The 11,636-nt window shown below is 37.1% G+C and overlaps 1 protein-coding gene across 1 annotated transcript in view; it reads left to right on the top strand.

The window, feature by feature from the left end:
* The first annotated feature begins 278 nt into the window (after window positions 1-278).
* The window catches only part of LOC134841269 (uncharacterized), a 149,655-nt gene continuing 138,297 nt past the window's right edge, over window positions 279-11,636 (top strand). The window contains exons 1-3 of the mRNA XM_063857147.1: window positions 279-352; window positions 6,804-7,037; window positions 7,383-7,617. Coding sequence (XP_063713217.1) covers window positions 6,886-7,037; window positions 7,383-7,617 — 387 coding nt within the window. The 5' untranslated portion in view covers window positions 279-352; window positions 6,804-6,885. The remainder of the gene's footprint in view (window positions 353-6,803; window positions 7,038-7,382; window positions 7,618-11,636) is intronic.

The raw sequence follows: 11,636 nt of genomic DNA, 5'->3' as shown, positions 1-11,636 counted from the left end.
AAGAGTGTTCGCTGGGGTCAGCTGACTGTCAGTTGAGAGAGACGGACAGTGTGATGACTCTGAATGTGGAACAGCTGTGCATTGAGGTGAACCAACAGGCTCCCCTTCCGCCCTCACACACTCCCAAACACACTCACCCAAGCAGAAGAGACACTGCTGGCAAACAACACTCAGGGCACTGGGCTAGGGGAGGTGACCTGGGTAGGGGCGAGGAGGCGAACAGCAGCACTGCACAGGGTGCAGCCCGCAGTGGTGGTGGCGGTGGGAGAAGTAACGAGGGGGAGGGTCTCATTCTGACCTTCTCAGTGAAAGACACCGGATGCGTTATCACGTCCAAACAGGGCGCAGACAGGCTAGTTGCTAGTCAGAATACAAACCATACATAAGCCTACACTTTTGCTAAATGTAGAAAAAACGCAGCGATTCGCACGCAAATTTTTTGTGAATGTATTTATATTTTTTCAGAAAAGTGTCACGACCTGTAACGAACAAAAAAGTGTGAGGTTTCCTAAATACGAAAAGAATTCTACCTTTACTGAGGTTTCATCAAAAATTATCGATTAAAATCGACTTTCGTGGTCAAAAATATTGCCATTCTAATCAACTATATTTCACTTTCATACCACGCAACCCATTATAATCCACTAAAATCCAATTTTCTTAAGAGTAATGAACGTAGTGAGTACTCTTTTATATGTCTTGGGGATTTTTTTGTTTTTTTTCAAGAAAAACTGCTAAAAATTATTCACGCTCAAATGTACTTTTTCGTGGTTTCACGTTTGATCTCTTTTTAAGATCATTTCACTTCGTTTGTTAAAAGCAAGGTAAACTCCAACAGCGAAGGTGTAAGAAGTCACGAAAAAAAAAGATCGTTTTCTTGTTTCGAAAATGGAAACTGATTATCAGATTTCTCTGTGAAAAAAAGAAAAGTTTTTACCAATTGATCCATTTTTCTCAAAGTGGGTTACTTATAACGAATAAAGTTCCATGATAAATTGTTTCAAAAGTTCAAAGAGCTTTGAGGCCATCTAAATTTTTCTTTGAAATTCAAAAATTTTTGAAAAAACAATCCGTTTTTTTTCAGTTTCCTTGCGCTCATTACTTTTCTAAAAATGTTCTAGAAATTTAAATCAAACATGATCCATTAAAAACAATAATAATGGATTGTTTAGAGTCATGAACGTACGGAAAACTCTTGAATATATCTTGGTAATTTTTTGTTCGTTTTTGTTTCTAAGAAAAATTTTACCTTTTGTTCTCACTCACATTTGATTTTCCGATTTTCTGATTTTCAAAGGAGAACATTCTGCTCGGGTAAATTTTTTTCTCCGAAGTGTATTGATTTTTTACATTTACAACCTCCAAAAATTAAAATTGTCCTGAGCTCAATTCTAGGAAAATATTTCATGCGTGATTAGACATTTCAGACAGAGATGCTTCAACCAATTTCAATGCAAGATAAATTAAACTAACAAGTCAGACTTTTCGGAAATGATATTTCAGGCAAAAAAAAAGTTTTGCGTGTTCAAAATCGATACGCGCCTGAAATAACTTGACATGCACGTCTAAATAAGGCTTGCGGGTGGCTGTTCTCATGCGCGAAGGACCGAATGCGCGAAAAAACTTGTGTGCGAAAAACCGAAAGCAAAATTAGCCGAAAGTCAACTTTTAAAAAGAAGCATTTGCCATTCAATTAAAAAGAAGTAAACGACGAAACATTTTGCTTCTTTCATTACGAAACCCTTGAAATGTAAAATTTATCCCAATTTTGCGGCGGTTAATGACAATATTAAATTTTTGCATATTCCTGCCGTTTTTATATTCGACCAATCTCAATACCCCAGTCCCTGGAAATTTTTACTTTTTTTCCAAGTTTTAGATTACTGAAATCTGGTTGGCTGATTTGTATTTTCGCGCATTCGAACATTCGCGCATGAGGGATTTCACCAGGTTTGCGTAAAGCGGCACAAAATTACTTCCTATCAAGTGAACTAAGAAAAGATAAAATAACTTCAACTAGCGTACGTTATTTGCAATTAGTCAAAATCTCCAGTCTATAAATCTCAGACAATTGTTTTTTTCCCCTAAAACTTTTGAGCAAGTTTTAAATTTTCTAACAAAAACAAAAATCTATCTAACAAAAAGTCTTCGGTAAGAATATAGGCGGTCAAAAAGGATATCAGTGAAATGGCTGGCAACAACTACCACGTTATTCCTGGCACACAATTACGCTGACTGCTTTAATTCCTTAGGCGGCGAAGAGTGCAACCGCTTATCAAGTATTTGGGTAGTTTGGCTTGAATGACTGGAAACAAAATGCTAATACAAACAAAAAAGATAATGTATATTAACTTTTCAACCAATGAAAATTTACATTTCAATTTAGCAGGTAGACTTTGAGTTAAAGAGACGTTATGAAATAATTCGTCTAATGTCAAAACTGACCTCTCATTTCAAAAAGGAGCTTGAGAGCTCAAAACTTTACGTTGAGAGACTTTAAACCTGGGAAACAATCAGCAAACCAAACAAAGTATGTGAATGTCAGTAAAAACTTGGGAAGAATGCATTAAAAAACTAGCGCGTTGACACTCACAACTATTTGAGAGTTTTTACAAATAATAATCACTTATCTTAAAAGTCTTGCTCCTTGATATCCAGGGGCGGATCTAGGATTTTCTCGAGGGGGGGGCGGATTTTCAAAAATTTTCTTATTTTGGCCAAATTTTTTGCGCCGCAGGCAAAATTTTGAAAAAACAGGCTAAAAAAGACGTTTTTAGGCACTTTTTGGAAAATTTTGACCGAAAAATTGCGTTTTTTCGGCGCGCGCTCCCCCCTCAAAATTAGTATATATTGGCGCCCAAGGCGCCTTCAGAAAAATTTTAGCGTCGGTCGGCCAAAATTGGATTTCTTAGAAAGTATCAAAGGGGGACCCTTTGGGTCGGCAAGGGGTCGAATCCCTGAGGGGGGGAGGGAGGGGCGTCCGCTTCCCCCTAAATCCGCCCCTGTTGGTATCCATTTCTACTTCTTTAATCTTTTCAACTTTGTTCGTCCAAATAAATGGGACTGTTTGATTTAAAATTTAGTTCTTTCTTCCCATCTCTTTTGACTAAAAAGCCTTGGCTGATATGTCTTGCTCACTTCGGCTGAAAAACTATTTCTGGAATCGGCCAAATTGTTTTTATTCACATTGGATCCCCTCTATCTTAATTGCATTCAATTTTGTAAAGTTATGGGGGTTTAAAAATTGCCAATTTGGCCATTTTGGGATAGTTAACGCACGATTAATTTCGTTCGTGCTGTGAATGTACAAGCAAAGATTTATTCCTTCTTGGAAGTTGTTCCAAATTGGATTAATGTCTGCCATCTGGTGTCTTCGAAATTTCGTCTTACGCGAATTGCATCATTTGTATTTTTAATTTCGTGTGTGGGTGAGATTTTCAAAAATTGATTGAAAAAGTACCAAAGCAAAGTTTTTTTTTTGAATTTGTCAAAATTATACCCATTACAACACATACAGATACAAATCCCTACCCCCAAGAGTTTTCCCAAGTTTTCATCGACCTTGAAAACCAAAGAATTTTAAGGGCATTTGTTTTACTTATTGAGATTCAAAGATTGAGACTTTTCAAAAAACGAATGAATTTTTTGTCTACTTACTTAGTTTCATTGACTTTTTTTCCAACAATCTGTTGGCTATATTCTTATTGGTTCAGTCAATGAAAGTGGGGAGAAAATTTATCTCCGGATTTTTTAGTTTGCTTACTTTTTTTTGTGTTGTAAATTCTGAAACCACAAATAATTGACGATCGGCCTCGAGAGTTCGTTCGAAATTTGGACCATATATATTTTTAAAAAAAAACATTTCTTTTGGCAACAAAAATTTTTACAAAAACAAAGAAAAAACTAAAAAAAAATTGAAAGAAAAATTCAAAACTGTTTCAATTCTTTTAGTAATTTTTTTCTGTCTTCCAATAAATTTTTCTAGGCTTTTTTCAGCTCCTTTCATAGCCAAATGAACAAGAGGCATCAGAATTAGCAAAAAAATATATGTATATTCAGTTTTCTGTTTATATTTTTGTGGTCAAAAACTTCTGTGCTAGTTGCACCGCAACCGACTATCCTGTTTACTATAAGGAAAATAAGACACCTGAAGGGTTGACGTTGTGCAGAAATCCAAAACAAAGTTTTGGAATCCAAAAAATTTGCATAAAAAGTTGAATGCGTGAGACGAGGATCGTCAAATATCAAAAAAAAAAACAAGAACACAAGCAAAAGAGTTTGAGAACTGTCTAAAAAAACTTTTTGAGAGCGGATTGTATTTTTTTGTTTCTAGAGTATTTTGGAAAACTTTTGGTTAAGTTCAAGTAGGGTTCTTCCAAAAAGCTGTCATGCAAGATTCTGCAAATGTTTGCCAGTATAAATCTGATTAGGAAAACACTACTATGAGTTTGGCAGGATTTTGGAAGGATATGAGTTGAGTTATTCATCACCTCGACAAATTGTTTTGCGAAAAAAAGGTTTTTCGGGAGGGAAAGAAGCGAAAAAAAACAGGCAAGGAAGGCACTTTGATCAATTCATAATTGCATATCATGGAACTCATCTAAATAAAATTAGCTTTTTATCAGCTGTTGAGGCTCAAGAGCTTTGAGAGTCATACAATAACCCAAACCTAGAAACTGTTTTTTAAATCTTTTGAAGTAAATTCGTAGAAACTTTCTGGAACATGATTCTTCCTTAATATTTAATCTACACGCGATGTTGCTGTTTTGCATGGTCTTTATGTTGATTAATGGTTGAAAAGTATATACTTTCTTCTGAAAGTTAGGTTGTTGGTGTGTTTCAGCTATTTCATGGATGTTTCAGCATGGAAGTTTCTAATCAACCAAAAATGTATTTTAAAATTTGTATACAAAATTATAAATTAATAATTAGCTCAAACATATTTTGTTATGTGATTTAGAATTCCTTTGAAAGTTTGAAGGTAGTGGAGAAATTGAACATAGTTTTTTAAAACTATATATACAAACATTCATGTCCTTTTCAGTCATTTCAGTTCTTTTTTTCCGTTTCTTTATTATTTTCCTTGAGGGCACAAGTCAATATAGATGTCTTGTCAAGATTTTGGATTGTAAAAAAGCGGGAATTAGTTTTCTACACTTGTCCGAGCATATTGAATTTAGCTTCAAAGTCTTACCAACTGGCATGTTTTTTTTGTCAAAATCTTGCTAGATCATTACAAGTTATCATTTTTTCTTAGAGAAGTTATCAATTGTGATCTTTGCAAGATTTCCAAAACACTGTTTTTTTTCAAAAAAATCTTTCTTTTCAAATTTGCTTTGAGTGATGATATTGCTATGATGACACACTTTGAAAACGAAATTTACAATACTATTTTTTGCTTTGACTTTCGAAAGTTGAGATTTGTTTCAACAAAGTCATTCAGTGTACTTTTCTCTGTTTGCATGCGTTCATTACTCTTTTCCAGTTGTCAGCTGGCTACGTTTTGCTTTTTTGACGACAGATGATTTTTTTTCAATCGTTTGGTTGTACTTCGTCATTCATTTTGTATCAATTGCTCCTGCAAGTCCGTCCCATTGATCCTTTCTTTTTTGTTTGTTTTAAAAAACCTCGAACTTTTGAGAATAATTTACGACGATGAAGCATTACCAAACATAAGATTGTCAACAACTAAACAATTTGATCAAGTTTGCTTTTCTAATGCGCAGATTGCAGAGATATGTAAACTAAACTATCAAAAATAAAGTAAAATTGCAAATTCTGTTTTTTTTTGAAAGTCGGATTCTTTTTTTTTTCCAAAACTTATACACTGCCTTTAAGTTAATACATTCAGGATGTCGACCTGATGCAAGCAGGCTTGTTGGTTAAGAATTGTGCCCGCATATTTATTCAGAGGGAGGTATTTAGATTTTTTATCCCAAATTTTCTTTGAAATAATTTGATCCACTGATTAATAGAATTTAACAATTAATTTCAATTTAACAAATAAATAATTTTGCTAGTTTGGCTGACTCTTCACGTTTAGGGTTAATTATGTTTAACTTGCTTGTAAAAACATTCATTTTAAATTTTGCATCCATAAAACATATTTTTCTACCTACAGCCCGAGTCGAGATTTTTCACCTAATTTGAAGCAAGATTTGAGTGGTTTGAGTGGTTTTTTTAGACGACTGCGCTCAAAATCTTGCTTCAAAATGAGCGGTTTGAGCGGTTTTTGAACGGTTTATCTAAAAAAACTGCTCAAAAACCGTGCAAGATTTGCTTGAGTTGAGAACGGTTAAGCACATTTTTAAATTGTAGATAGTACTTCATTTGCATCCTAGCGTCACATTATCTTTCCAGGCCTTTTGATTGTTTTAATCGGTTTTCTCTATAAGACCGCTCAAAAACCGCTTAAAAACCGCTCAAATCTTGCTTGAAAAACCGTTCAAAAATCACCGCATGAAATGAGCGGTTTTTAAGCAAGATTTGAGCGGTTTGAGCGGATTTTCCAACAAACCGCCCAAACCGCTCAAATCTTGCTGGAAAACCGCTCAAACCGCTCATATCTTGAGCGATTTTTGAGCGGGATCTCGACCCGGGAGATGAAATTGACTTTTTTTACTATAATATTGTTATAGTGCATGTAAAGGAGAGTTTCTGAAGTTATACTGATGCTTATTTATAAGATAAGAAATGAAATAAACTGCCAGCATGGAAATGAGTTTTGAGAAAGCACTCTAATGGGGAGGTTGTAATGATAGGGTGAGGTGAGAATTAATTAGATTCATGTTCTGTTTGGTTAGGAAGAAGAGCAGCCGATTGTGGTTCAACATCAGGGCTGTCTGCTTCAACATTCCCCTGCAGCCGGAAGTGTGGCGCCAGACTATGGACCGGACCAGGCAACACATCCTCCACATGAAGGCCCAGATGCCACTCCCCTCACCTGCCTCTGCCTTCGCCCCCGCCGCCGGATCAAAGAACATCTCCAACCCCTATGCCCGCAACCACACTCGCCCATCCGAGTTTGATTCATCAAGGTAGAAAAAGCAGCCCATCCACCGACCCCTTTCAAAGGCGTCTGCTGCCAAACACGTATTATTACTTGCATCATAATCGAATTCTTCTTAAAATTTATGTCTGATGAAATTTCCTCTCAGCCGTTGTGCTGTAAGTCGGAGAGATATTTCGGTTACTTATTAACATAGCAGAATAAAATTATGCTAAATGAAGCTTGTCCATAGCTTTTCAAATGCATCCCTGGGAAGGATTGATCCGAGTGCGAACCATTGATGATCTCCATGTGGGGCTATGTTTATTTAAATGATCTCATCGCTGTCATTCAGAGAGAAGGAAGCGATGACTTGTTAAACTCACTTGTTCAGACTGTCATCCAGAGCCTCTTCTCACCTTGGTTCCCATCAGCACAACTACATGCCCCAGAGGAGCAACTGGGACCAACTGCATAGACAGATGGACGGAGAGGAGGTGGGTGGGGACATTGAGGGAGGAGATGAGAGGACTGTGGGGGTGGACAGAGCAGAGGGGTTCCACAGCCACCCATTTGTACAGACTAGCAGTATAAAAGTGGACCACAGCCCCACAATCACATTCTTCCATGTAATCATTGCACACATTGCCAAATTTATAGTGTCCGCATCAAAATATATATGGCAGACTTCCCAACAAGGGGGTTTCGTAAACTTCTTTTTTCCCAACAAGGGGGTTTCGTAAACTTCTTTTTTCCCAACAAGGGGGTTTCGTAAGATTATTTCAAGAGGGTTTCGTAAACTTATTTTTGATCCAACCGTTTTTATGCATCTAAGAATTTCAGAATAAATTAGAAATTTTGGTTGCAATTTCTGTGTTCCACAATCAATTTTATGAAATAATGAACGTAGTGAAGACATATAGGCCTTTGTGACTTTCTGTTTAATTTAACAAAAAATCTCAAAACGCTCTTATAACTACAGATGTGCGTTCAAACATTTTGATGCATTTATGAATGCATTTGAGTATTTGTTCACTTTTTGAGTTCCACTCAAGTTCATTTGATGAGAGTTAGGTAAAGTGCACTCTACTACGAACATGGCAATGAGGCGAAAAATCTTGAACGACTTCTTGTTTCGAAAGTGAAGCTTAAATTAAAGGTTTCTCAGCGGATGTGAGAAGTCAAGAAACTCATCCTCTTTGAATTGTAAGAAATAAATAATTCAATATATCTAAGAAAACAATTCATGTTTCAGTTCTGTTTTTCCTAGCTCAGGTCTCAGGATTTAACTGGGTGTTACATAGCTACGCCAAATGATCTGAAGTTCTATCTCTTTTTAGATTCAACGGCTGGCACGAAACGGCCTCGACGTATTATAACATTAACACATACGTTCACGTACATAACATACACCAAAGTTACTGCAATTGGCCAACGGAAAAAAATTATTGCTTAATATAACAAAGTTTTTAAAAATTGAACAGGAGTTTCGGCTCTCTATTACGCGGCCAAACTGTGCACTGGATAGTGCCAAACTGTGTTCCTAAATTTAAGTGGATTCCACTAACAAAGTTTCAGTGGATTCCGCGTACAAATACCTGTAACGTAATTTTGTCGGCACATTTGTTTTGTTGCGGATTCCGTACAAGCAAATATAGCTAGTTGTTCAGGTTTCCGCACCTGTAAGTGGATTCCGCAAAAAGAAAGTTGAATTTGCAAATAAAAGTGGAATCAGCAAAGTTTGCAAGCGGAATCCGCAAATGTAAGCGGATTCCGCAAATTTGTGTATTACTGAAGTTGCATGTGAACAATTAAAAGCTAGAGGTGGAATTGTTATCTATAGCAATGTGCAATTTGAAAGCAATGATTTATCCATTTGTGAGCGGAATCCACAAATGAATCTTACAACATTGGTTAACTATGGGGATGCCAATTCTTTATTGATCATCTGATGATCGGATGATTTTTTGGGATCGGAAAATACAATCATCGAAACCTATTTAGGGTTCGAAATGAAATGGCAGTTCAGGGTTTGAAATGGTTCAGAAAAACCATCACTCATCAGTATTTGAGATGAGATGGTTCTTTTGGTTCAGAAATCATCATTACTCATCAGTTGAGTTGGTTCTGAAAAGGTTGCCTTATCAAACTATACGTTCGCGGTTTGAAAATACTCGAAAAAAGCGAATTTAAAATATATATTAATTTTAGGCGAATTGATTGAAATGAACTGATGAATTTAGATGAGTCTACTTCTATTTGTTCAGTTTGCAGGAATTGAAATTGATGGCAGGAATGGAGATCAAATTTGGTTTGACAAGATTTGAGATCGAAGTTTGGTATGTTTGACAGGATTGAGATCGAAGTTGGTTTGACAGGAATTGAGGTTGACAGGTGTTTCAACTGGTAGCTGGTTAACGTAGTAATTGAGGTGGAACTTGCTGGTGACCACCTAGTAAATAAAAGATATAAGCTAAAAACGTTACTACATATAAACATATATGTAAATGACAGCCGCAAACAAAATACTGATTCCACTTACAATTTGCGGGCTCCACTTACAATTTGCGGATTCCACTTACAATTTGCGGATTCCACTTAGAATTGTGGAGTCCGCAACCGCTCAATTTAACAATGCAAATGTCATATCCCTTGTTTGCGGATTCCACAAACTGTTCTGGATTCCGCAAATACAGTTGCGGATTCCGCAAGTTTGCCTATTTTTGGAGCGATTTTGAGTGGTACAATGTTTTAAGTATTGGTTTGTGGAATCCAAAACAGCGGAGAAGCTCGAAGAAAGGTAGCAATGACAAGTCTGACTTTGGCCTGTCGCGGTTTCCAATTACAATGCACAGAATGCACAGTTTGGCCCCGTAATATCAACTTTTCAAATGAAAAAAAGACGATTTCTTCCTGATGTTCAATCAAATAACAATTGGACCTTCCACGTTTTTGGAATGTTCCATTTCAAGGAGTTATGACAAGATTTCGTCGAAAAAGTTGTTTTTCCAATAATGCAAATGGAGTCAGTCTCCACCGGGTTGTTAAATGAGTTTTTGTGGTCCGCAACTTTTTTCTGTCGGCTTTCAGGACTGCTTTTTTAGATTTGTGCTAATTTTTTAGATCTGTGCTAATTTTTTTCACAAAACGTTTTCAGTGTCTCAAACACGCTCCGGGATCTGATTTTTCATTGCTTTGCCGCTTTGTCGGACTCTTCGAGTGTGGGTCGGGGTATCAGATCTAGTGTCACTTTTTGCCGCCTGATTTTTCTTCCGCAGAACTTCTTCGCCTGACGTTTGACGCCTGTTTTCAAAAATTGATCAGGTAGCGATTGCCACTCCTGTGATTCTTGATTTGATGAGCATTGAAATACGTCTCTGCTGTTGTATCTGGCTGATTTGTTCAGCTTATCTTGCTTGTGGTGCCTGTTTCTACGCTGATTGTTTCTACGGTGATTGTTTCTACGGTGACTTTTTTCGCGTTGAACTGCTGCTTTACTGATCTGGAACGACAAAAATAACTGAGTTGTCTTCCGAGACGGATCCAGCATTTTTCAACTTCCTGTCTTGACCAATTTTTTCATTTTCTCGTTTGTTTTTGCGTTGTTGAGCTCACTGATTTCGGATCTGCTGTTTTAGGTTTGGTCCGTTTTACTTACAAGTTAGGACCGTTGCTTGCTTATGTATCTTTTGATGTCACAGCCGACTGCGTGGGCTGGTATTTTTCTGTATTCTGATCGTTTTTTCGAGGTAGTATGTCGTCCTTTGCGTTATCCTCATTTTCGGGTGTTTATCTTTTTTGGTTTTATCTATTCGGCTCCTCTTCAGGATTTTTGCTTCTTCCTTGTTTTATTTTTGTTCCATCCGGGTCTATCCTTAGTTGAGCGATATCTTTGTTCATGTAATTGACCCTGCTGCTGTCTCAACAGTTTTGTGGGCTTACGGGCTTCTCGTTCCTTCAATGGGTTCGTCAGTGGCATGTCACTTTTTCTCTGATCTTGTTTCCTGAGTAGAATCTTTGATTGATCGCTCTATGATTTTTCCTCCTTTTTTGATGAAGCCTCTCTCATAGGAATATAGCAGTTGTTTTCTGAGCTCTGCATCGTTTTCCGAGTTTATGTCCAACAACCGTTTGGTGTCACTTTCAGTAGCATTTCGTCTCTCGCCGTTCCACTGACCGTTGGTTTCTAGAGGGTTTTTTAGACTTTTACCCCAATTTTTGACTCTCTTTGACGATATCTTCTCCGTAAACAGTGGGTTTGTGTCTTTAGTCCCTGACCCTTAAGTACTATCTTCATACTCTGCATGGACTGGTCGAACATCGTTTTAGTTTTGACTCTCTTTGGCGATATCTTCTCCGTAAACAGTGGGTTTGTGTCTTTAGTCCCTGACCCTTAAGTACTATCTTCATACTCTGCATGGACTGGTCGAACATCGTTTTAGTTTTGACTCTCTTTGGCGATATCTTCACCATAAGACTTTTACCCCATAAGACGGAGAAGATATCGTCAAAGAGAGTCAAAACTAAAACGATGTTCGACCAGTCCATGCAGAGTATGAAGATAGTACTTAAGGGTCAGGGAATAGAGTCCCTGACCCTTAAGTACTAACTTCATACTCTGCATGGACTGGTCGAACATCGTTTTAGT

The sequence above is a fragment of the Symsagittifera roscoffensis genome, chromosome 1 (genome assembly GCF_963678635.1).
Source record: "Symsagittifera roscoffensis chromosome 1, txSymRosc1.1, whole genome shotgun sequence".
In the NCBI taxonomy this organism is placed as follows: Eukaryota; Metazoa; Xenacoelomorpha; order Acoela; family Convolutidae; genus Symsagittifera; species Symsagittifera roscoffensis.
The sequence above is the reverse complement of the archived record's forward strand: the minus strand, read 5'-3'. Positions and strand labels throughout refer to the sequence as shown.